General features: G+C 51.5%; 1 protein-coding gene across 3 annotated transcripts in view; it reads right to left on the reverse strand.

Annotated features, from left to right (window-relative positions):
* The window catches only part of Rims4 (regulating synaptic membrane exocytosis 4), a 55635-nt gene extending 31479 nt beyond the window's left edge, over positions 1-24156 (reverse strand). For 2 of the 3 annotated variants that reach the window (XM_052184226.1, XM_052184225.1), the window contains exon 1: positions 23979-24156. In XM_052184226.1, coding sequence (XP_052040186.1) covers positions 23979-24075 — 97 coding nt within the window. In that variant the 5' untranslated portion in view covers positions 24076-24156. Of the gene's footprint in view, positions 1-22173; positions 22180-23978 lie in introns of all 3 variants that reach the window. The other variant, XM_052184227.1, reaches the window with a different exon arrangement.
* Positions 24157-27202: the final 3046 nt, after the last annotated feature.

Raw genomic sequence — 27202 nt, forward strand, 5'->3', positions numbered from 1 at the left:
TGAATGTTCTTCCCTCCTCCCTTAGAAAAGAACCTGCCAGACAGACAATGAACTGCAGAGATCTTCAGGGCTTGTAAATCTCCAGTTAAAAGCTATTCTTCAGCACCTAGAAGCCTTGATTCTGAAGGGGAAAAGGAGCCAAATAGGGACAGAGATGGGGCAAGCCCTATTGGGGACCAGGGCGTGGTGCATCTGGTTCCAGCTGTGGACTTTCCATGTGACATCAGATACATTTCTGACCTCTCTGGCAGATTGGTAATGATCAACATATTCTCTCTGTCTCTGTCTCTCTCTTGCTCTCTCTCAGATGTTGCCTAAAATACCCCATGCTAAGAAAACTGTGTCTGGATTTAGAAAAAAAAAAAGAGTGCCATGGTTGGCCATGGTTGATTGGTGATGCCTACCATGGTCCCCAGAAAGAGGGACTTGATTAACTGGTGATGTCTGCCAAGGTCCTAAGCCTAGAGGGCCTCTGGGACTTCCTGCCAGATGTCTGCCTCTCCCAGAGAGCCTTCCAGTGGTGATATCCATAGCTCATTTGAGTCACACTAGACTGGAGAGGGAGAGGTTCGGCTTGCCCTCTAAGATAACAGGCGGATGATTTTTCAAGGTGTTGTCGCCTTCTGGGATCTGTAGTCACACACACCTCTTTGAGAAGAGGGAGCCGAGTCCCTGTTGATGACAAAGGACAGGGTGTCCTTGTGCTCCCGTCCCTGGTTATTTTTAACTTCGAGGACACAGGTTCAGGTGGAAGCCCAAACATAGAGGGGCCACCCAGCTCCCAAGGGAGGGGGTGCCACCATCCTACCGCAGTTCCCAAGTTGCTGCATGGGTAGCCAAGTGAGGCACCAAGCAATGTGCCAAGGAACAGGAGGGTCCTCACCTCCCATGAGATTCCCAAAAGTCTATCCCATGCTTCACCTGTCCTGGGTATTTCTAAGTTCTGTCAGCTGGCCCCAGTCTCACCTTGCTTCTTCAGACACCAGATGCACACATGTGTGCTCTTGTCCTGGAGGAAGTGGGGAGACCACTGAGCATTAGGGGGATGCCAACCATGGCAGCTGAGTTCCTTGTCCCTGGGCCCTTCCAGTCTGGGTAGAAGAGACAGCTACAGAAGGGCCAGCTACAAGCTGGGGCAGTGCTCCAGCAGAGGCCTGCCTCAGCACCTGTCTGCCAGGCACCTCCATAGTACAAGTGTGCCCGCTCACGCTCTGTCCCAGGATCCTGAGGCTCACTGCTGCATTGGGAGCCTCAGGGAAATAGCCATTTGTTGACATACTACATTACAGACGTCTGTGGAATGTAGGAGACCAAAGGATCCCACCTTGGACCAGACAGAGTCGTTCACTTGTTCATCCACCCCAGGGTTTTGATTGTTGTTTGTTTGTTTGGTTGGTTGTTGTTGTTATTTGGAGTGGAAAGTTCAAGACAAGGTTTCTACATGTAGTCTTAGCTGGCCTCAAACTCACAGAAATCCACCCCCTCTGTCTCCCAAGTGCTGGCATTAAAGGTGTGCACCACCGCTGCCAGGCTATGAGGTATTTCCTAAACACGGTTTATGCGGCCAGTACTATTTTGTTACACTGGCACTCGCATGGGCAGCATAAGTCAGCAAACATTAGACATGGCAAATATCAGACAAGAATTCGTATGCAAGGGGCTATGTGGGGGAGGGTCTCTCATAGAAGGTCTGGTGGGTTCAGCATGATAAGTTAGTAAAGAACTAAAGACAGAAGCAGGGTGTGGCATCACACACTTGAAATCCCAGCACTCGAGAGGCTGAGGCAGGAGGATTGTCACATGTTCAAGACCAAACTGGACTACACAGTGAGTTCAAGGGTAGCCTGATATACATATCAAAATTCTGTCTCCAAAATTCAGAAAATAAAAATGAAGACTAAAGCTACCCGAAGGGAGTACAGGAACGAATGTGTGACCATCTCTCCGGGGAGGGGAACAGAAACCATTGCGGCTTTATGCAGGCTTTGTGCAAAGAACAAGTTGGAGCCAGGGAACCTGGCAAGCACAAGGACCAGGGTTCAATCCCCCAAACCCACAAAAAGCCAAGCGTGGTGGCTTACACCTGTCACCCCAACTGGGGAGGGGGTGACCCCTGGGTGAGACTAGTTACCTCCAGGACAAAGAGAGATCCTGTTTTACAAAAAAACAAAACAAGGGTGGGTGACCCCTGAGGAATGACAGGTGAGGTTGTCTTCTGACTTCTTTATGTGCTGGAGCGTGCATGCACATACATACACACACACACACACACACACACGTACTTCTGCATGTACACACACACGTTGCCATGAATGACTAGGACACACTGACCAAGGTCTTTGTAGGCACCTGTACACATGCGCACACACCCCACACAGACACACATAATTAAAAAGGAAATTTTAAAGATGCAGGAAAGGTAAGAGAAGGGACAGTTTGGAAGACAGGCCTGACACACGGTGAGGACGACTCTGACAATGGCAGTGACCATGTTGATGACTGAAGCAGCCCTGCACTCCCTGGGTCTGCGCCGACTTCACAGACGGGAGGCCGAGACTCAATAAGTTTACACTGCCCACGCTCAGCAGCATGGAGGTAGCCTTACCAGCAGCCTGGACGGAAGCCCCCCCCCCCCCCCCGTCTTCTTCTAACACACCCTGTCCCCTTCCATATAAACCAGAAGGACAAGTTTCAGAGTTCCTGATCCTTGTGGACTCCTTTAAAGATTGACTGAGGGTTGTCTTCCTCCAGAGAATAATTCTGATTTCCTCCAAGGGGAAAAACACGGCACATGATGATACCACGTACATGAAATTCCATGAGGTTCAAGGTTATGAACTGAAAATAAGCATTTTGTAGACACAGGGGCTTTCCAGGTGTCAGGACTTACAGGAACTAGGTTGGCAAGTGAGGTGGGCAGGGAGCAGGGAAGCTGGGACCATGGCAGAGAAGAAGGAGAAAGGATTATGATGGAGGGAGGCTTTGCTTCAGACTCCAGGCCAGCAGTGAACATGGATACAGTATAACCATAGGGACGTTTTAGGCAACAACACTTCTTCTAGTCTCCTTGGTGTTGTACCAGGTTTCTTGACCAGGGCAAGGGCCTCTGTTCAGTGGAGAGAGAGAGAGAGAGAGCAGGCCCAAAGCCCAGTTTCCCTAGAAGAGGAAATCCAGTAGCAGACTTCTCACTTTCTTGGATACGGCGGACACCCACAATGGCGGACATTCCACAGCCAGCCAGCACCAGCCTTGCGCCTCAAAAATCTGAGAGAACATTCCACTTTGGCTTTGGCAGTGGCTAAGAGTGGAGACGGGGCTTTGGACGGGAAATAAGGTCTTGGCTGCACCTGCAGCTGACAGAGCAGCTCTGAGCCCAAGCTGGCTCCCCAGGGACCCTTTGTGCCTGCAAGATGCCCCAAAACATAATTAGGTCTGTGGGGGTATTGCGCACAGAGAGAAGGAGGTCCCTACAGCTGTTCCTAAACTGCCCAGCCCAGAAGAAACCATGCAGGGCTAAGGCTGAAGAAGTCCGGCCTTCTCCCCTCCTCCCATCCCACTGGACTGTTGGGAGAAGCTGATAAAGGTAAAGAAAAGGAGAGAGAGGGGAAGACCGAGGGCTTCTGCCCTGCCAGCTGAGAGGACTTTATAACTCACCCCTTACCTCCACTTTTCTGACCTTCATTTCCTTCCCCCACCCCCACCTTATTTATTTTGTTTTACAACACAGAGTCCCATGTAGCCCAAGTTGGCCTTGAACTCTTGGTCCTTCTGCCTCCATCTCCCAAGTGCTGAAGCCACGGTTGTACACCTGTAGTGTGCCTGTGTCTTCTCACTGTAGCACCCACCCCACCAGTGATGGCGACCACAATGCGGGGTTAACAAAGCTGTTACAATAACAGCCATGTGGGGAGAACTCCCTTGCAATGTGCCCATAGCCCAAGGCAGGGCTAGTCACACACTTAGCACTTGGTGAAAACTTTCTGGGTGTGGATTTCACCACGCAAAAGTCCTCCAGAATAGTAATGATAGTACAGGGCTCTGTTCACACATGCTCACTTCATTCTGCCAGGGGCCTGACTGTAAGAGCCATTAGGTGCTCAGCTTACTCAAGTAGAAACTGAGGCACAAAGAGGTTAAAGTCACAGACTACAAGGTGGATGATGATGATGATGATGATGATGATAATGATGATGATAAAAAAAGAATGAAGATGTTTGAACTCAGGTCTGACTGCATTTGAAATCCATTTCTTTTTCTTTTCCTTTCCTTTCCATTCCTTCCTTCCTTCCTTTCTTTCTTTTTGATTCTCCAAATAGTTATTTTGTAGATAACCAAAATGTTTCCACTCTACATGCTGGATTATCCATACCACCACTATGTCAGCAGGGCTGATGGTGAAGGTAACTTTGGATACAAGAGGAAGCTGTCTGTTGATCAAGCAGGAGGAGCCCAAAGAGGCTATGAACTCCGTCCCAACCACTGGAGGCACCCAGTAGTAGGTAGGCATGAATGGAAACTATGCCCCCATTCATGGGGGAAATCAGGGACTGAGCTGTGGTTCCCAGATGGATACTGGACAGTATATTGAATCCCCAGAGGCTGAACACATGCATCCGCAGGGGAGCCTGTAAGGTAGTGAGTTTGCAGGCTTTGTGAAGATATTTGATTGTCTAGGCTGAGCTGGGAGTCCAGGGAAGCAGACTCAAGGACCATCATCAGAAAGGGGGAGCATCCCCCTTACCTGAGACTGTGGAAGCCTTATGAGCCATTTCAGCCAACAGAACACAGGACCCACTCTTACAGTGTGTGGTTGCTTAGCAACAGGGAAGGCTGGGTGTGTCCTGCACTGTGTCCAGTATGGTCACCCCGGTCTGTTTCCTCCCTAGGCTCCTCCAGGAAGCCTTCTTTACTTCCCAAAACCAAAGAGCTTTTACTCCAGAAAAGTCTTACCTGTAGACCACTGTGTCTACACCTACCTGCCTCCTGCCCCAGGAGGCTGAGACAGAGCTATCTTCACAAACCCGGGCACCCTGCCCAGAGGGTGTGGTCCTGTGTAGGTACCTGCTCACAACCTGCTCTCTCTCCATCAGGGCCTGCTCTGCTCTATGCAGGACAGACAGGAGGTGGCAAGAAACGCAGCCGCTGCAGGGAGGAATCCAGGTCACCAGGTTGGGAGGAGACAACCTACAAATGCTTCCTGCCGCTCTGAAGTAGAGGCTGGGGCTATTTATAGCTCACGAGCCTTCTGCTTCTTGCATTGAAATGCAGGGCCAGGCATGGAATAAAATCCTGGGGAGGTCCGTCAGTTTTAAATTTTATTTACTGATTGATTTTTACAAGAAGTAGAAGACTGGAAAGGCAGGGATAGATATACACCACATCCCTCCTAGCGGAGCAGCAGGCAGTAGGCTGTCCCTGTGCAGCCTGGCCAAACCCAGGACCAACAGCAGAAGGGCACTCAGTTCTAGACCTGACACTAGACCTTCGAGAGAGACCAGCCGGTGAAGGTCCTTTTGAGGAGATTTTTGAATGATGGTGACTTCAGCTCAAAAAAAAAAAAATGTCATGGCACAACCCTGCTTTAGTTTAAACAAGTCTCCCTGTGCATATGCATGTGATTTCTCTGTCTCTCTCTGTCTCTGTCTCACTCTGTCTGCGCTCCCCCCTCCCTTCTGAAAAGAGCCCAAGTGTATTCTACCTTTTTCTACTCTTGGAGCAAAGATTAAGATTTCCCTCACTTTGTATTCTGGGTATATGTACTGGTGTTGGAGCATGGTGTGTGTGTGTGAGAGAGAGTGTGTGTCGTTGCACACTTACAAGGACATGAATGTGAATATATACATCAGGAGGCCTGAGGTCAATCTCGGGTATCATTCCTCAGGAGCTGTCCCCTGTGTTTTGAGACAGGGTCTCTCAGTGGCCTGAAACTCACCTCACTGGCTGGGCTGGCCCACCTTGGAGCCCTAGGAATCTGCATGTCTCTGCTTCCACAGTACTAGGATAACAAGCATGTGACACCACACCTGGCTTTTTTTTTTTTTAACGTGTTTTCTGGGGTTTATACCCAGCCCTGGAATTGTTTTATTTTTATTTATTTTTATTCTGTTTCCCTTAAGTTTCCACTATGGCTACATCCTGTGTCACCTGAGCATGTGAACCCCAGGGAAGCCTGCACAATTGTTTATCTGTTGGATGGGCAGCTCGGGACACAGAACAATAGGACCTTGTGAGGTCTTTCTTGGGAACACACACGGAATCTCGGCACCCATCTGGCATACTGCGGTGAGTATACAGGAAACGGCTGCTGCGATAGTACATATGTTTGGAACTAGTGTCAAAACGTGGAGCAGGAGACAGCCAGGACAGTGCTTACCCTTCAAGCATGAGGTTCTGAGTTTGGATCCCCAGCCCCGAAGTAAAAGCCAGATGGTGATGTGCACTCTTAACCTCAGTGCTGGGGAGGCTGGGTGTCTAGTCAAGTCAGTGAGTACTAGGTCCGTGAGCAGAGTCTGCCTCAAAAACACGTCTGGAGAACAACCAAAGAAGACATCTGATAGTAACTATGTTCACAAACAGGGTGCAGCACCACTGTACACACAAACATACACAGTCACACACATATACACACATGCACCATGCAATCACACACGTGCTTACAAACACACATACACTCATATACACTCACACATATGTACTTATACACACACACACACATGCACCATGCATTCACATACACATGCACTTATGTACTTACATACACATGCACTTATGTACTTACATACACACACACACACACACACAGTTAAAACAATAAATGGCAACTCTGCTTTCCAGGGAATGAAAGGCCCCAATGCTAGGACAAGATCATAGCCCAGGGTGCTCAGAGCACCCACCTGTCAGAAGTGTGAGTGCCTGGCACTTCTCCCCTCTCCATCCACACTCTGAATTTCAGAGTGGTGAAGGCGAAGGTTAAGTCTGAAGCAAATGATACAATGCTGGACTTCAAGAAAGATGTTACTGGGACTTTCTGGATGTTACTGGGAAAAGCTCCAGGGCCTTTTCCAACCTGCCTGTTCCAGCCCTCTTTCACTGTATCCGCCTTCCATTGCTCTCCGGAGACGTAAATAACACGTCTGCTTTGTTCCCAGAAAGCCCATCCCGCAGCCTGGCACCTTGCAGTAAGTAAGCAGCACCTCTGGAGCTGCAGGGCTTCTCAGCATCCTAAGCTCACCAGAGTGCCACCCAGAACTGCCATGTTGTCTTTGCCCTGGGTGCAGAAAGGTCCTGGCTCCACAGCCATCCCCCTCAGGATGCAGCATGTGGGAAACAGTGCCCGTGACTATTTGACGGTGCCATTAACAATGATGCCATTAATACAGGCCTGGCGTGACAGTCTGGGTGGGAGCCCTGGAACCCACATGACAGAGAGAACCCACTCATCCAGTAAGCTGTCCTGATGTCCATGCGCACTGTGCCATGCCCTGCTCCTACACACAAGATCAACTAATGTGAAAAACAAAGGGTTTTTTTTTTTTTTTTTAAGGATGAAGGGTGGGATGGGACAGTGGTTAGACTGACGGATTCAAGGACCAGGCAGATCTGGATTTGAAATTACCACTCAGCAACCTTGGGCCAAAATCGAACCTGTTCTTTCTGTGCCTCAGTTTCTCCATCTGAGCAATGGCTGTGACTTTGTATTCCCCTCCCGATCTGACACCTCGATTGGCTAACGGAGGTGAAGTGCCTGGTGTATCTGGCAGACAGGGGCGCACACCTCCTGTTTGGACAAGGATGACCTCAACAGTGGGAACATCTCAGAATCCAAGCATCCACCTCAGCACCTTCCCTTGGAGTCCTGACTGTGGCTTTTCCCTGGCTCTGGTCTGAGCGCTGCTAGGAATTCTCTGCCCTGAACAAAGGTGCCCAGGTGAGGGTGGCGATGGCAGAGGAGCAGCTGTTTCCCACTGAGTGTATCCTGCTGATACTGGACCCTGGAGGTGGTGGGGTCTTTCTCCACTCACCCTCCTGGAGAAGGAGTCTCAGGGTGACATACTTTTTCTGATCTAAGCCAGGATCCTGCACTTGGGCCCACGATGTGGACCTCGAAGTTGCAAGGGCTAAGCCACACCATCTCACCCTTAGTTCAAAAGATGATGTAAAGGCCCCAATAATGTGGGGCTCTGGCAGGAATACAAACGAGGCTCTCCTACTTATTCTAAATATTTAAAAGTTATAAATCAGGGCTATTAAATAAAATATGTCCCCTCCTTCTATTCTGAGAAATATGTCTTCATAATGACATAATGACCTTGAAGGCCGGGGCAGGTTCAAATTTAGAATCCCCAGAGTCCCGAGGCTGATCACCAAATGAGGAGGGTGCTGGATGTCAGACATGGCCCCGCCCCTGGTCTCCACGCCCAGCCCCCGCTGCACACCTGTGTGCTGTGCGCACCTGCACAGAGGCTCAAAGCCACCTGAGCCTCACCTGCACAGAGGTTCAAGGCCACCTGCAACTGACAAGTTTAGCAATGTCGTAGCTCTGGAGATTCTCATTTTTTTGGTAGAGGGTGGTGGTGATAATTAACCCTACTCACATGGTGCCCCTTGCCTGACTGACTCATTCGAGCCCCTCAGTTAGATGAACACAGGGAAGGGCTCTGGATACACCCACTGGCACGTGGTTATTCGAGCAGAGACTTGACCTGGCTTGAGAGGGGCAAATGTCATGTCCCCTTCCAGGTTCCTCATACCTAGGTGTGAGGTAGGGCTTGGATGGAGGAGCAGACAGGAGCAACCTGGGAAGTCTGAAAACCTCCTGTGATCAAGGCAGCAGCAACAAAGCCAGCCGCCGCCTACAGGTGGCCACGCGGGAACAGTGGCTGGTCCCTCTGACACTGTGGCTCAGTTTTTACCAAACTCTTACAAATCTAGAGATTTGACAACTCCTAGGGGCAAGGTGAGCCCCTAGGTTTCTCCCATTCTCTTTCCCCCAAGAAAGTCCAGATTTGGGAGTTCAAATTTAAAGGAGACCCGAGGAACTGTAGGTCTGGCCTGATTTTGAGCCCTCTCAGGGGGCTGGAGACATACAGCTGGGGTCAAGCTCACCAGCCTCAACCTTTAACTAAAGAAAAGTTTTCTTTTTTTCTTATTTTTTTCTTATTTTAATTTTTTAAAAAAGACTTAGACAGTCACCTCTGGAGAGAAATTACGGGTTTCACGAGCTCTTGACAAAGAGCCCCATTCCAGAAACGTAAAGCCGGCGTTTTAAATTTGGTTCCTATTCACTGCTGGAAAGCATTAGAACGAAGATTACAAATTTAATAATGTAACACGGCAGGAACTGGCCCGGCCTCGGCTCTGCAAGAGTAATTTGTTTCTGCCTTCCAGCCGGCACTTGCCTGCCTGAGTATCACCAGATCAGCCTGGTGACACACTCCTGACTTTTCTCTGGTGCTTGGGCCCACGTAGCAGCCTGGACATTGGCCCATCCCCGGCCTGGCCAAGGGCCCATGCTGGGATGGAGAGGTCTAGGCGAGAAGAACCACCGTGTGCAAAGGAGGCCAACCCTGGCCTCTGTCTCCATTCCTCCCTGTGAAGCCAAAGAGGTCTTTGAAGATTTGCAAACCCAAGTCTGACTGTCAGATCCCATACCTGCTAAAGTCAACAGGGGCTCCAACTGCCCATCAGTTCGGGAGCAAGAGTTAACAGTGGCTGGGCGGTGGTGGCACATGCCTGTAATCCCAGCACTCTGGGAGGCAGAGGCAGGCGGATTTCTGAGTTCAAGGCTAGCCTGGTCTACAGCGTGAGTTCCAGGACAGCCAGGGCTATACAGAGAAACCCTGTCTCAGAAAAAAAAAAAAAACAAACAAATCCAAACAAACAACAAACAACCCCCCCCCCCCGAAAGAAAGAGTTAACAGTGAAGTACGATCCAAGGCTACCCCATCAACCACACTGTTCTTTCTATGGGCGTTCAAAAGGCCAAGTCCTTTCCTACCTTAGAGCCCTTGACAGCTGCTGACAATGACAAGAACTAGTATTTCTTGAGCTTCATGTCTTAGACACTGGGTGAGGCCCCTCTCCTAACTCTTAACCTAATGGTGGCGAAGCTGAGCTGGGACTCCAGAGCCAGGCAATGGACAAGGATTCTGCCTCTGGGCCCTGCTGTGTGATCCTGAACGGCCCTTTTGCAAATGGTTAACGTTGTCGGTTGCCACTGGGAGCCTGGCTCCTGGCTCCTGACTCTGAAGCCCTCATTTTCACCATGTCCCATGTACCAAAAAACGTTTGAAAGACACCAACTGATGAGCAAAATCTACCCATAACTCTATCATTGACAGTCCTTAAGGTAATTCTCTCTCTCTCTCTCTCTCTCTCTCTCTCTCTCTCTCTCTCTGTGTGTGTGTGTGTGTGTGTGTGTGTGTGTGTGCCTCGGAGAGACAGAGGGACAGAGATGGGGAGGGATGGGCAGGACAACCACAGGGGCTGTGGGAATCCAGGGGCTCCACCTGTATCCCCATAGCTGTCTATTGGAGCTGGCACAGTGGCCACCTGCCCACTCTCACCCTCTGCCGCCTGCACCAGGTCAACTGTACTCAACCCTCCCGCCAGCTTAGCTCTCCCCTCTGTCCTTCCCCGAGCCAGCTCCCTTGCCACAGCCTTTCCTGGCAAGCTGCCTCGTATGGCGCTTACCACAGGGATGATGGAACCATCTGTTGTTTCACTGGGTTGTCTAACACACCCTCCCAAAGACTAAGAACTCCGTGAAGGCAATGGGAGGGACCTTATCTTGGGTCCCCAGAACAGGGCCGTGCCCCAGCAACCAAAGGAGAGGAGGAGGAATGAGGTGCTGGGAAGGGAGGGAGAGGCTAGGAACGGCCTGTCCTAAACCAGTGCCCCCGGGTGGGACACAGGTTCACACAAGTCCCTGGAGAAAGTGAGAAGCAAAGGACTATGGGAACTCACAGGGCAACTGGTGGGTTCTGGCAGTGCTTCCCAGAGGAAGGAGAGGCAGGCCAGCCCAGCAGAGGAGCAGACGCAGAAAGCTAGAAAGAGAGTATCAGCTGGGGCCGGGGACAGAACTCACTGGCAGAGCTAAAATGTCCATCCAGAGTGTGGCAAACCACAGAACAGCAGCAGGCATAGAGAAGCCATTTTGAGCCAAGAGGTTCAAATGCTTGCTAAAGGCAGAAATGTGCAGTCAAGTAATCTGGCCCTGGCCTGTCCATCCTTCAGCCTTCGCTCCAGTGGCTTCTCTTCTAGTGGTCAAGCAAGCCGAGGCCCTAGCTACAGTGAGCTGTTGCCAATCCCCCAATTCACACCCCTATCCTGACCCAACCTCTCTTACCAGCACCTGCATTTCTTTGTCTGAAGGCTACCCCCACCCCCACAACCCTATGCTGCTAGAAATGATGGCTATATCCACTCTGGGTGTCCACTCCAGCTCTCTGCCATTACTAAGGAAGCTGACACATAAACAGTCCAGCTCCTTAGTTCTGGGTAGATCATTCAAGTGTGTTTTCTACCTTAGAAATTCAAGTATGTTTACAATCTTACGGGTTCTCAAGCTGTAGACCATTAGACTAAGTTCACTTGTCAATAAAGTTTTATTAGGATCCAGTCTCTGTTCATTTACATACAGTCTGTGTGGCTGAAAAGTTGTGACAGAGATCCTGGACCTGCAAAAAACAAAATTATCTGCTCTCTGGCCTCTCTCAGGACAGTCGTGTTTGAGTCAGTCTCTCAGTGGAGTCAGACCGCCAGTGTCCCTCACTCAGAGGTCACCAGCCTAAAGATGCGTGGTATCCTGGCTACCTTCCTGCTTCCCTTCTTCACCTCCCTCCTGAGCATCCGGTCACTTTTATAAACTATATGAACAAGACACAATCGCTATTTGACTTCCAGGAAAATGTCATCAGCTTCAAGAGGCATCACTGCTGCTTAAACCTGAACGCTCATCTCGGAGTTTACACCTGAAGAAACCCAAGCGTGGACAGCAGGGTGATGCTGTTGTCCCCCCTTTGCAGAGGACCCCTAAACTGAGACCATTCCCCATGCAGACATTGCTTCGTCCACACGCCATGGGGCCATCGGTGTTTCTCGGCCACCCCACCACTGGCCAACTGGAGCCAAGTTCTGGGTTCACGCGACATCTTGAACCCACAGGGTCCCTGCTGCTTGGCAGCCACACACATGTTCAGCCAACATGGGAATCAAGGCTGAAAAGGAGAATGGTATGCCCCAGGGTCATGCAACCAGCAAACTGGCAGAAATGAGATCTCAAATTAGATCACCCTATGACAAACCAGCTCCTGCCCTCCTCTCCAACTCAGGCCAACGCTCTGAGGGGTTCCGGGAAAGTGGGTTGATATCCTTTTGGCATGGAGGACCCTCTCTGGAAGATGCACAGTGGTAATCAAGGCAGATGCCCTTCAAGGTAGCACTGGGAAGGAAGCCCTGAGAAGTCTCAGGTGCACACGTATGGTCCAGAAGAATTAGAAATGCCCTGTAGAATGCAGGAGTAGCCACAGAGCTAGGTTCAGGCTTAGACAATGAGTCTTGCCCTGGTTTTCATGAGGTGAATGACCCTGGCCAAGGCAGGGGTCAAGCCAGAGATGTCTCTCATATATAGGCCTCTTGAAATAATCAGGCCCACCTCACGGAACTATGGACAGGGGACATGCCATTGCCAAGGGGACAGTGCAGAGCTGGGCTCACCTGGTCTCCCTACTCTAGTCAGAGGTTCCCAGACAGCAGATACCAATGCCCAGGACAGACCCTTTTACCAAGCAGGACCCTCGCCCCACCAAGTGGCTGTTCTATGAAGACACACCCTTGGCTGATGGGAGTTGCCTGGCCCTGGAAGGCCCTGGCCTTCTCCCCAGCTAGCAGACTATTGAGGTGGGAGATCGGAAGGCTGGTTTATGATGGTACAAACTACTGAACACCGATGGCGGCTCCTATGTCCCTTGACCACCCATATCCCTCTCTGTTGTTTCTATTACCTATCATCGGACAAACCTAAAGCTCAGGCTAAGTCACGAAGTAGAAGAGAGAGTTTCTGCAGCTCCATACTGAGTTTGCATGACCTCCACACTGCCCCCCTTCTGCCTTTCCAACACCAATATACAGCTTCCAGGGGGAAGGGACCTTGAGGGTGGCCTAGCCTAGGCTCGCTAGGCCCCCAGAGGCTCCTGGTCCAACATGGTCTTGGGCCCAGTCACATGAAAGATGTTTCTCAAGACATGAGCTGAGAAACTAATTAATTTTCATGGCAGGTCCCAATTAGTGACACATCCTCCCACCCGGGCCCAGGGTGACTGCCAGTGGCATTTTCCAGGGACACTGAGTGCTGGAGATGCAGGGTACAGGCTTGAAGCCTCAGGGGCCAGCAGGATCCATCCATCATAGCACATGGCACATGTGGGGTCAGAGAAGGCTCTGAGTCACCAGGGTGGGAACGCTGGTGCTGGTTCTGGCTTGCTTGGCTGTCTGCTGTGAGGCTTTGGAAAAATGAAGGTGCCTCTCCGGTCTTCATCCAAGATAGCCCATCAATCTCAGGGCTTAAAACGCTGCAATATTAAGTGCTGCCATGTTTCACTTTTGGTGTGCACCAGGCTCTCTATAAAGCACTTGACAGATCTTGATTCATTTAATCCTCACGATGCCTTTGCAGTGGGAAGGGGCTCTGATAAACCCATTTTACAGATGGCTCAGAGTGGTTATGGAACTCACCCATGGTCACTCAGTCAACACAAGGCAGAGGCAGGATTCAAACCAACATCTTCTGATTGTGAAGTCTGACTCTTACCTATGTCCTTCTAGCCACCCAGGATCATCCGGCGCCTCACAGAAGGCAGAAACAGACAACGCCTTAAGCACTTAATTCCTTTTGATAACAGGAGAATAAGGGAACACTGGAAACCTTAAAGACTGCCATGGTAGCGTAGGTTGGGATGGTACACACCTTTAATCCCAGTACTTGGTAGGCAGAGGCAGGTGTAGCTCTTTAGTTCAAGGCCAGCCTTATCTACACAGCTAGTTCCAGGATATCCAAAGTTACACTGAGAAACCTTGTCTCAGAGGGAAAAAAAATTCAAGACTGTCATGGTGGCCATAGGAGTGGGCCTCTGCAGCAGCGGTGGGAGGTGGGTGGACAGTTTCTCTGAAGTTCTTGGGGCTATTCCACTCTCTCCAGCACAGATGTTTCCATCACAACAGTAAGAGACCCAGTTGTAAAGTCTGGTACCGTGCTCAGATACGGAAGTGAGCAGAAAGGTTCCATAATGGGATGTCCAGGATGCTTCTTGGGGGATCTTTAGCCAATAAATTCTAGATTCTGCATATGCATACACTAATGTCCAAAACCTTTATTTAAAACAAATTTCTTTTAAAACAGGGTCTCACTGTATAGACCTGGCTATCCTGGAATTTGTTCTGTAGACCAAGCTGGCCTTGGACTCAGAGATCTCCCTGCCTCTGCCTTCTGAGTGCTTATTTTTAAAATTATTCAATGACCCACTCACCAAAGACCAGCTAAAGAGGAGCTCTGAATGAAGGGACTTGGGCTGGGCACTGAAGCGGGAAGTGAGGCCTTTTCTCTCTAGGAGGCTCTTCCTGCATCTGACCCAAACCCAACAGACTCTTGTCTAGAAGACAGGGACACTGAGTCTTGGGGGGCACCTCGGGAGATAGCTTAGTAAACCAACTGCTATATAAAGATTTGAGTATAACCCCCAAAACACCCATAAAATCGTGGGTGTGACTGTACACCCTTGGAATCTCTTGTACCTCAGTAGTACAAGGAGGTGGAGACAGGCGGGTCCCTGAGGCCCACTGGCTACAGAGAGGCTCTAACTGAAAAAAAAAAAAAGATGGATGGTTCCTATCTGAGGTTGTCCTCTGGCTTCCAGAGCACATGTACATGTGCACACATGTGCACATACACACATGGACACACGCATGCATGCAAACCTGAGACCAGAGGAGACAGAGAGATTCATGGTCACTGCCATGCAGACTTCTCTCTGACGCCTAAGGCAGCCTCCAGGGCTCCATGGGCACACGGAGCCATCTTCTAGCCAGACCCAGGCACCCCCGCCCCAGCCTGTGGTCATGTAAGCCTGTCACCTTAGTCCAGGAAGTCTACAATGACCAGAAAGGCAGCAGCTCCTGTTTCTCCACGCGGGCACAGACAACCTCACATCCTCATGGGATTTCTATTTTATGCAGCAATTTTTTAACGCACAAGGCTGAGTCCCAGACCAGTCCCTACAATGGACTCACAGCAGCAATGCACACCCAGATCACTGCTAGCCCAAGCGACCCCTCCAAGAGAGCACTGCTATCCGCTTAGGTCACACTCCACCAGCAAACTAGTTCTAGGCACCTTGCTTTGTCGTCTTATTTTGAGTTTCCTTTGGGCCAGATAAGAAATGTATTACTCTACAAGGTCCACCTCCTGCTAAACCTTCCCTAGAAACTGGCCAGCCTGTCTCAGAAGCATCTCAATAAACTGACTCAGCTGTTGGCAGCTCCTCCCAGCAGTAGGCCTGCTACATCCATGATCCCTCTGACTTATTTCTTTCCAGTCAAGGCTGTCCTCAAATGAACTGCCCCTGCCTACTCTTCATCAATGCAGAAGAGGACAGTGCCCTGTTCCATCCAGGAAAAGGCATCACTAGCCCTGGCCCCTCTGAGATCCCAGAGCTGCCTGTGTCTAGCCCTCAGGTTGTTACGTTTTCTACCACACATTGGCCTATTCATTACTTGTTCGCATGGCTTCACAGAGGATGCCAGGAGCTCACTGTAAGTCTCACACAGCTGAGGTTCTTCTAGATCAGACACCATGAAGAAACAGGAGGGCCTACACACAATAGCCGGCACTGAAGCCTGAGACACAGGAGATGAATTTAAAGGACTTTCATCTGAGCTGAGGAGATGGCTCAGTTGCTAAAGTCCTTGCCACAAAAGCATGAAAACCTGAGTTTGATCCCTGAACCCACATTAAAAAGCCACCATATGGTGGGCATATTTATAATCTCGGGACTGGGAAAGTAGGGACAGGCAGTCCAGTGGCTGGCATACGTGGTGAGTTCCAAGCCACTGAGAGACCCTGTCTCAAAAATTAAGGTTGGCAGAGCCTGAGGAATGACACCTGAGGTTGACCTCTGCCCTCTACACACCTACGTACAAGTACACAGGAAACTTCAAAACGATACACACATGGAGGAGGGGCAGGCACAGAGAGAAAGATAGCAAGGGAGAGGAAGATGGAGAGGGAGGGAGCAGGGAGAGATATGGTGTGTCCCAGAATCGGGGGTGTGTGTATACAGTCTGCCCGTGAACAGACCTAGGTAATGCTGGGACTCATTGCTCAAATAGACTGAACAGCCATAGTAGTCACCACTGGCTATAACCTTCTGTAAACTGGGTATTAGACACACAATCTCTCTGATCCCAGTCACTGAGGCCCCAACCCTGCACACCCAGCTCTGGAGACGTACATTACATAATTTGTCCCTCAAGGCAATCTTTGAGGTGTGGTCTATGGTCATGGCCCATTTTACAGAGGAGGAAATTAAGTGCAGAAAGGCAGAGTGGCTTGCCCCAGAGTCCCCCAAGGTCAATGCGAGTTAGAAAAGAAGTAAGGCGAAAGCAAGCGTCTGCAGACCCCACACCTCGTTCCGGAAGAGAGCAAGCAGGGCAAGCAATGAAGATCCTGACCCGACTCCACAGTATCTTCCAGCTTCAGCATCAAAACTGCCATGCTGTGTAGTCATTCACAGCCACCCGTTTCCAAAGATGGGGCTGAGGAGGGGTTCTTAGTCTACACCGTGCCTCTACTCACATGGGGGCCTTTCCTTCTCCACCCTGGACCCCAGGTCCCCAACCAGATGCTCCAGTCACTCCCTACCAGGCTGAGATGATCTGACTCCTCACCAGAACCAACCTACTTCTGTTCCCTAAAGTCCCAAGTCACACCGACCTCAGGACCTTTACCCTGGAACACGTGGAAGAGCCTCCTACCTCCCTGTGGCCGGACTCTTTGTCATTTTGGCATTGACTCTACTGTCCCTGCCTCAGCTCCCCCAGCTACTCGACATCATCTCCTCTCTAGTCACTTGACACAATCTGAAAGTATGTATTTTTAATTGATTACATAGTTATTGTCTATATGCCTCAGACCAGGACACAGCACCGTGAAAGCAGAAACCAAGTCTGACTCCTCCCCAGTCCATCTCCAGCTCCTAGAATAGAGTTTGGCACTGAATAACTTCATGAATAAATGCCAGAAAAGAAGGTCTAGACTCAACAGCCAAAACTCTGGACCATACGACTTTGGCAAGCCATCCTGCCCCTCTGAGCCTCAGTTTCCCTCTTTGCCTCATGAGGAGAATGGACCATATACTATACTCCAATGGCCCTTCCAGGACAGCTTGTCTTAGAAAGCCAGACCTGGAACCCACCCAGTTTGGTCCATCCAAAGCAGGCAGCTAGCCAAGGTCCGGGCAGTGGCTACCCTGTCCCCACCTCCACCTGTGCCCTGCCCAGCCACGAAGCCCTCTCACTCCCCCACCACAGAAACTGTTAATGAAGTGCGCACTGCTCGATGCGGCTACAATTACGGCTAAGAATAAGGCGCTGACATCAGCCTCGTCAGTTTCCAAGTGAATCAGAAGGGGAGGGGGGAGGAAGGAGGAGGGGAGTGGTGCTCCAGAGCTGTCAAGTAGAAATAGCACAGCGTTAAATATAATCCAGCCCTGGCCTACATCATTCTGCAGAGGCAGGTGATGGCTAGGCCCTCAGGGCCAGGGCAGACAACTGGATCCTTCAAGGAGGTCAGCACAGCCACAGACGCTCCTGGCCAACTGATGGGGACCATCTAGGAATGGTGGCCTGGAGCAGGCTGCCAGTCCCTGGAGTGTTTATATAAGCCAAACAGACCCTTGCACCCTGGCCTTTGTCACTTGCTATTGTGACAGCCCCTTCCTACGTAGGAAGAATTCATCTCCAGCACTAGAAGGTAGCCTCTAGGGACGTATGGTCGGGCTTGGATCACCATTCACAGACGGCTCCAGCTGAGTAGAGATTTGGCATCTGTAAAATGGGCATATGTGTAGTAGCAGTCAGCACCCCTGCTGCTACAAAACTCTGAGAAAACCCTTCAGTCATTTCATTTGTTATCTCCCCGAGAGATGCTCTAACCAAGATCATCATCCTTCCCCCAAGCCAGGAAGGTGAAGGGATTTGCTTGAGGCCACAGGACATGTCCTCAAATTCAAGCTTTACACAAAAGGACAGTGAATGGTACAGCCCCTGGGAACTGGAGGGGGCTCTTTTCCAGTAGTTTTTAAAAGGTACGAGATGATGGTTGTTGGGTAGAAGGCTGGAGACGAAATGGAGAAGAGCAGCTGGGGGTGGGGGAGGGGTGGGGATGGAGTTGGGGTGGGGGTGGCTGCCTACCTGTTCCACTCTCTCTCCACAGTCCAACTACCCCCAACTCAGCCTCCAGCTGGGGCACTGGAGAGTGGCAAAGAGGGAGGAGGGGCCTCATTCCCCTGAAGGAACCAAGGTAGATGGGCCTTTCCTTTCCTTTCCCTTCCCCGCCCAGCAGAGCCAGGGGCAGCTTCGAAGGTGCAAAGCAAGGAAGTTGGGGCTGGAGGAGGGAAAGAGGTCTGGGGTCAGAGAAGACCCTAGATGCAGCCTAAGACTTGCACAAGGGTGTGTGTGGTATGTGTGTGTGTGTTGTGTGTGTGTGTGTGTGTGTGTGTGTGTGTGTGTGTGTGGTGTGTGTGTGTGTGGGGTGGTTCCTGCACCTGGCTCTCCTGAGATGATTCCTTTAGGGGGATTAGATTCATGTGCCTTCATCTCCACGTTTACCTTGCAGCTCACCTCCGAACTAGAGAGGCACTTGGCTTGAGACACTGCCAGGCTTCACGTTTCCAAATCTAGAATTCTTCCCAGTCTCCAATTTACAGAAGATTATGAAGCTGGGTGTGGTGATGCAGACCTGTAATCCAAGCTCAGGAAGCTGAGGCAGGAGGACCACATGATGGAGGGACGCCTGGGCTACACAGTGAACGACTGGCCTGCTAGGGCTACATTGTGAGACCCTTTCTCAAAAGCGGAGGAGACTACAGTTCTCAGTGGTAAACAGGGGGTGCGGGTCAGAGATGGCAGAGAAGAACAGGGCACAGGAAGTGGCCTCCCCTGGGAGAGGAGGCTCTAGAGCCTCCATAATGAAGATATGATATACTAGGGCCTCCCTGCATCATGCATGCAGCCCAGCCCCCCCTTCTGGAGCTGAAGGACTCACTCTGTTCCCACCATTTCTAGGGGAGGGAGGGGGGCAGCAGGACATTTCGTTTCCCAGATGAAGCTGGGGTCAAATTTCAAGGACAAAAGTTAGCACTTGGCCTGGGAAAGAAAACTCTGCCAAATCCTGAGAATTTAGGAGGGAGGGTGAGATTTCAATGTGGTCATTCCAGGTGCCTGGGGGTGCTGGCAGGAACTGAAACCCTGATTCCCCCTGCCAAGATCCGTCTGGCAGGAAATGGGTAGCTTCACATCCTTAAAGTAGCTCAAACAACCACCTCCATTTCCCCTCCCTTAAAAACCGGGGGTGGGGATGAGGGCTGTGGTACCAGTTGCGGATCCCACCCACCACGCTCCCCTCAAGAAAATTTGGTCTGAGCGGAAGAGGGAGGGGCCGTGAAGGGCTTTCCAGCCCAGAGATGTGGCCTAAACTGCTAGGAAAGGGACTGGTAGCCGGCTGGTGTTGCCATGGTAACTTCCTCCCTGAGCTGGATGAAGCATCCATCCTATGGGCAAATCAGAGGCGGTTGCTCCTGCTTCCCCGCCCTCCTCCCGGGCGGGAGGGGTAGCACTAGCCACCAAATCACTTGGTCAGGCTCAGGGACACTGGCCCAAGGTCCAGACCCTGATGTGACAACTCCTTTTGATATCTACTAGAAAGGGGGGTACACCCCTGCTCCCCATCTACACCCGGAGGAACTGGCCTGTGAATGTGCCATAAACAAACCAGTCAGAAAGAAGAGGAAAATGACGAAAAGCCAGAATCCTTCTCACCTTCATCTGACTCTCAAGCCCCTGAAATATCCGCCTTTTAAGCCCTTCAAAGAGGGAGGGTCCAGCTCTACCTCGATAAACTGCCACACAATAAGATTAGCCTATTAAAATGATGACAGTTAACAGTTTGAGAATCAGGATTTTCTTTGCTCAGAAGCACAGGATTTCTTCTTTATGGCCATGCTCAGAGACAACTCTCACTTGTTAATTTACACAGACCGGAACGAGCCTGGATCGAGACCTACCAGGTACCTGTCCAGGTACCATGGTAAGACTTTGCATAGCAAGCAGCATAATTATAGGAAAGTGTGCTTGAATCAATTTGTCCAGATTTAAACCCTAACTCCCTCACTTCCGGGCTAAGCGACCTTGAAGGAATTGCTCTGCCTAGACCTCAGGGGCTTTTTTTTTAGTCTGAAAATGAGAATGTTATACAGGATATTAATTTTATGGTGAATGTTATGAGGAAAGATTAAAAATAATGCATTTTTAAATACCTAGAAAGACATGCAGCGAATGGTAATAATTCTTAAAGCCTTGACCCAATGAAGTCTTCTGGGTGCACTGTTAGTTTTCCTCCTCATATAGGTGAGGAAAACAGGGTCACATGTCTAGCTCCTCCCCACCCTAGCTGCAAACCCATGGCCAGTAAGGCTGAGCAACAAAGACATGGCCACAAATATCCTGAGTGTTCCTGAGGGCCTGCCTCTCTAAAGCCCCAGCGTCCTTGGGAAGGAGGCACTAGCAACATCTGAGAGGTATCCAGAACATCTGAGGGACGATTTCTCCTGACAGGCATTGTAGCAGCCTGCAGTGATCCTTTCCTTGGGCTCCAGGGCGCTAAAAAGACAGAGGAAGAGAAGGCAGCCTCTTCTTCCTACCAGACCACCTGACACTCCTAGGTCCAAAGCAGAGATCTGCTCTGCCCCATTTAAAGCTAACGAGAAGTCTCCTCCTCAGCCTATGACTCAGGAAGCTAGCTGGAGACAGCACTGAAGATGGCTCTGGCCTAACCCGATGGATGGGGGAAAGGTGTGTCGACATGAGTTGGACGCAGCACCTAAAGGGAGGCTCTCATGTGAGTCTGAAGCGTGTCAGGGACACACTTCAGAAATGGAGCTGCCAAGGACAGAGTGAAAGGGGGCAGGAGAGGGGAAGGGGCCAGAGGAGACAAGTCTGTGTGGACCACCTCCAGCTAGGCCAGATCCCTGGGCAGGACCCCAGACTCTATTCTGTTGCCTTTAGAATTTACCTCAGCTCAGTGCTCTTTTAAAGGTTTCTTTAAGGAGAAAATGAAGGAGACGATCAAGAGAAATGAAACATCCCGACCACGGTCCTTACTTCCAGTATCCACCAGCCCCTCATTATCCTTCTGGATATGGAAGGAGACTTTCTCCCTGTACCTCTCAAGCTCCAAGGAGCCACAGGGATGAGCAGAGAGGGAGCCCTGGGCTGCCAACTGCTCCCCAAAGCCTCCTCACCTGGGAACCATTTTCTGAACAGTGAAATCTGGCTTTTTAAAAATCCTCCTCCAGCAAGGGAAGCCACTGGGTGTTCTGAAGGCAGCCAAAATTCTGGTTCTGCCCTCAGCTTTGTGCAGGAGACACCAGATGACCTTGGCTTACACACACACACTACCACCCACCAGGGCTTCAGTCATTTATTCACATACCCACAGATACACAGACCCCACCCCATGGATTTGAGGCCTAGGGGGGCTGAAGAAGGTGAGTTCTATTACAAGTGAAACACAAGAATTTGAAGAAGCTTGCTTAGAAGGGGCAAGACTGATGCTTAGACTGGTGGTTGGAAATCCTGTTAAGCAGGACCAATGAAGTTGTCTTTGACTCAAGTGAAACCTAGCGCAGGTCTGGCAATAAGAGCCAAGGTGTCCGACCCACAACACACAGCATGACTTTGGAGAAAAAAGCAAACCCTGCCTGGCTCGATGCTCCTCCACACCTGTGTTCCCTGTCCTCCTGCCCAGCTGGTCTCTTGAGACACAAGTGAGTGAGTGGCCTGAGGAACTCTGGGAGAGGCCCTGCCACCAAGCCTGCTCTCTCTTCACAGATGCTCCAAGACTGCCTTCTCCCCCACGCCAGGCCCCCATCCCTACAGCCAACCTGATTTCCTCTCTCTGAGTTAGCTACAGTAGAGGCCACTGCATGGGGGGGGGGGGGGAACGCCCCAATTCCACCTCACCTGGTCTTGTTTAGAATAACAATAACTCCTCAGCTCTATGAGGGGGGAAGCTGAGGTCCTGAGCCTCAGTTATTTGACCTGTGAGTTGGTGACTCCATAGGCTGGGTGGATAACAACCATCTTAAGCCCCGACTCCTACCTCCAGGTCAGTAGAAAAATTCTATCAGGCGTTGGCCTCCACTGTCACCATTCCCGTAACACCTGGCTCTGGGAAACTTTTCTCTTCCCATCAGTCTTCCCATAAGTGACAGCCCATTACCCACCACTCCATCCCATAACAGAACCGAGACAGAAAACACCAGCAGACAAGGAGCTGAAACCTGAACCCTTGATTTCCCTAAACTGTAACATTAGGGGTAGTGCATACATGATTTTTTTTTTCTCTTAAGAGATAATCTGTATTTTAATCAGTATTGAACCCACTTGTTCTTACACACACACACACACTCCTCTTCCCCACCTGCCCTTCACTGACTTCAAATACTCCCAAATTATCAGTTCAAAAACCATTTCACTCCACCCTCCCACCACACAGAGCATTGTATCTGAGGCAGTGTTATCTGCATTTCCTGAAGAAACTGAGGCTCAGGTTGGCATGACTTGTCCAAGGTCACAGCTTATAGGGAGGGAATAAAGACTGGAACCTAAATCTAATTCCCAGTCTTGGCACTCTTCGGGGGAACTCTCCCCCAAACCTAGGTACCCCCACCTGTTGTTGGGTTCCCTTCCTTACCCCAAACCAAACTCACTGCTCTCTGTACCCTCTGACTGATCCCAGTATCCACGAGTTGGTTTCCTTCCTCTCCACCCCTGAACTGTGGCTACCAGTTGTGTGTGTGTGTGTGTGTGTGTGTCTGTGTGTGTGTGTGTCCAGGTCTAGAAGCAGAAGGTTTGAATTGCAGGTTGGCAGCTGGGTTCACACCACCCAGAAAGGCCACTCCAGGGACAAGAATACCTGAAGTCAGGGGTACACATGGAAGGGTGCGCTGCTGTAGTTAGCACTTACACTGCCTTGCACCTCCTTGGGGAGGAAAGAGGAAAGGCCAGCAGACACCGGGCCAGTTCTGTGCGGCTGGGGCCCAATCTGATTAGAGTCTGGAGCCCCAGCCTGTGGGGGAGGGGAATGGAGAAACAAATCGAGACACTCAAGGCTTTGGCCTTTGAAGAAGGGGGTCTTGGGCAGGGAGCCTCTGGATGCAGCTAAGACAAAGACCTCAGTGAGGTCAGGTCTATGCGCTGTTTCCAACGACCAGGGGTACGTCGGAAGACCGGGGTGAAGCGGCCTAAACCCCCAAATCTGACTAGGGGACATATACCAGTCTTGGGTGGTAGCAAGTCCAGTTGAGAAATAAGTCACGGAGAGGGTCGCGGGGGAATCCTGTAGGAGCACATAAATAGGGAGACTTGGGTCCAGGCGACCCAAGGGCCCACTTGCGCAAGAAGGATGAGTGCAGATAGATGCTCAAGGGGTCCCTGGGGCACAGAAGGGGGGACAGGACCAGAGCTCCTCCTAGACTCCTGGGGTCCTGAGGGAGTGGGAGGGGCCCCTGGATATCAATCCGAGCGGGTCTGAGAGTGCAGCGGAGACAGTGGCCGCCTCTCCCGGGCGCCCCAGGTCCCCGAGGGTCCCTGGCTTCTAGACCAGGGGACAATCCCCCGGGGTGGGTGGACCGCAGCGCTCTCACCTGCGTCCTCATCATCGAAGGAGTTCATGCACGGGAAGTAGATGGCGAGCGCCTCGAAGGAGGCGGACAGGCTGAGGCGGCTTTGCGAGCGCTCCATGCCCGCGCCCGCGCCAGGAGCCTCGGCCGCGGCGGCGGCGGGCGGCTTGGGCAGCTTGGCCGCCCCATTCTTGACGCGGAGTACGGCGCGCGGCGTGGTGGCGGCGGCCCGGGGCTCCGCGGGCGGGCGGCGGGGCTGGCGGCGGGGCGCAGAGGGCCGGACACTGGCGGCGCGTGGAGCCCGAGACGCGCGGTGCCCCCGGCGGTGGTGGCGGCGGTGGCAGTGGCGGCGGTGGCGGTGGTGGTGGCGGCGGCGGCAGCGGCGCAGCGCGCTCTGGCCCGCGGCGTCCCCAGCCTGCCTGCCGCGCGGGGCGGGCCGGAGCCGAGCGCCGCAGCCAATCGCCGAGGCCCGGGGGAGGGGGCGCCGCGGGAGGGGCGTGGGAGCCGCGAGGGTGCGGGCTGAGCCGCCACCGCCGCTGCCAACCGGGCAGGTGCACGAGCCCGCCGCAAGGCCGTCTGCGCCCCGGCTGCTGCGGCTGAACCACTGGTGCCCGCTCTGACCCGTGACCGTGAGTCCTCAGACTCACTCCAGAGGCAGGTGTCCAGTAACCCCGATTCAGGCAGGCCTCACCCAGATTCCCCTGAGGTGTCCAGAGGGACACAGTCCAAGAAATCCAAGAAACCTGCTAGCTATGCAAGCACCCACAAGGATGTATTCGCTCGGCAAGAGACATCTCGGACTCCCTCACACTCGGGGACCAAGGGACACCTGGACAAACACCTTTACGGATACCTGAACAGACACACTCTAGACACACAGTAACTCTTGCTGACATAGGGGCACATACACCCACTGGCAACTTCAGAGGGTACACTGAGACCTGCAAAGTCACAAGGAACACCAGGCGGGCGGGACATGTCCTCCTACATATTGGAGACCCTCAGATCCCACAAACCCCACAGAAGTTTGGACAGACACACACCTTCTCATGCACCCACACTTGCTTGCAGACATATCCCGGGAGTCGCTCACAAAGAGAGAGCATAGTTCTAGATCACCTCAGACATTTAGCACCCCTCCTCCTGTAGTGATCTGTCCCAAAAACTGGGACAGTCACCCTCAGAACACTCATACCTATAGACACAGCCATACAGACTGAGTCACTCACAGAGACGGATTCATTCTGCTGCACAGACACCCTCAGACTCAAGATCCTGAGACATTGCTGCAGGATCACACCGGCACACACTCTCAGACACATCCTGATGACCATAGTCCCCCCAAATCACACCCACGGGAACAGATTATCAGAGCCTGGACATAAACAGACCTGTTCAATTGCAAACGCCCTCTGCCCTCCAAACCTGAATGACTAGAGGCCCATTCTGCCAGCCTGTCCAGTTGCTCTCACCCCTCCCGTGAAGCAGCCACCTGAGATGGCCTCAGGAAAGGACTGCTCAGTCCTTCCTTTCCAAGCGGCCTAGGGCGAGCCCCTCCATCTCACTAACCTATTTCTTCATCATCTGAGCGATGACAACCCGAACCCTCTGTTTTGGATGGTTGTGGGTATTTATTTTCTGTTCATTCATAGCCAACCAAGAGGCTTAAAAGCAACAGACCTTTATTAGTGTACAATCTGTCTAGATTGTAAGTCTGGGCAGCTGAGCTGTGTTCTCTGTTTAGAATGTTACAAAGTATTGGCGAGGTGTGGCTTGTTACTGCTGGCTTTGGAAAAGAATCGGATTCCATGATGATTCCGGGCGCGTACCAGTGGGATTCAGTTCCTGTGGCCGTAGGACTGAAGTCCATGTGTGCTGGCATCTCAACATCTGCAAATGGTCCTGGGGCCCTTACACATGGGCTCACCATCTTCAAAGCTACCACAGGCCTGGCAAGCTCTTTTCATCCTCTGCTCTTTCTAACTCCCTGCTGGGTTGCCCCCTCCTTTATCCTTTCTATTATCTTGTAACTTGATCCGCAGGGTGGTGATGTCTTTCCCTTGTTACAGGCAGTCAAAGGGAATTATGCAAGGGTAGAGGTCCCTGGACCATCCCCTCAATTCTGTACCCTCGCTGACTACCTGGCACAATGGAGGCCTCTTCCCCTTTCCAGGAAGCAGACTTTGACCTTGAGAGCAACAGAAACGTGACAATGCTGTGCCCATTGCCACCCATCTTGGTAAATGGGAGCCTTCCTCTTTCTAGTCACCAGACACCATACATCTCAGAGCTCTCTCTCTCTCTCTCTCTCTCTCTCTCTCTGTGTGTGTGTGTGTGTGTGTGTGTGTCCATCGGTGACTCCTATCCTCTGTGCTCAACATACACTCAGAAACTGACCACTTCTCTGCCCCAATTTGTCACAGCTCCCATCTCATTCAGAGTCAGAGTCCAGATGCCACAAGGTCCCAAGTGTGTGCTCAGCCATCTCTCTGTCCTCCTCTCCCTCACATCCCTGTGGCTCACTTGGCTTCAGACCCAGAGGAATTTCTCTTCCCTTTGCCAGAAACACTCTCCAGAAAGCCACGGGGCTTGCTCTCTCCAATATTCACTCTGCAGTAAAGGCTCTCCTCAAGTCCAGCTCCCGAGGTGACAAATTCTCCTGTGTCACTCTAATCACTGTCTGAGCCATCCCATGTGTACAGTGGATGGACTCTCTCTCTCTCTCTCTCTCTCTCTCTCTCTCCCTCCCTCCCTCCCTCCCTCCCTCTCTGCCCTGGGACCTAGTAGGGTACCAGGTGAAAAAAAGCTGTACTAATTTAACTAACTGTAAGTTGGATGAAGGAACCTTCACACCAGCTTATGACGGAGGTGTCCTGAGTGCCTCTCTCCCCCATTTTACAAAGAACTGAGGCTTGCAGAGGGGACCTGATAGCTCCAAGATCACAGGGCAGGGATGAGACTGAAGTTTGTAGCAGCCCAGTTCCAAAATGTGTGTCTTTTCCACTGTTCCTAACACCGAGGCAAATTCATTCAGAGACGCACATGGGGGCGGGGCTTTGAGGGTCACTGAACTTGGCCTGGAACTAAAGAAGAAATCTCAGAGACCCAAGAGGAAGGCCCAAGACTAAATATTGAAAGTAGCCTGTACAGGAGCATGCAGACCCTGAGCTGACCTTTGGACAGTCAAATGCCACCTCACCAAGGGTCAGTGGGACCACTGGGCCGCTCTTAAAAATGTGCACACAAGG

The sequence above is a fragment of the Apodemus sylvaticus genome, chromosome 5 (genome assembly GCF_947179515.1).
Source record: "Apodemus sylvaticus chromosome 5, mApoSyl1.1, whole genome shotgun sequence".
NCBI lineage: Eukaryota > Metazoa > Chordata > Mammalia > Rodentia > Muridae > Apodemus > Apodemus sylvaticus.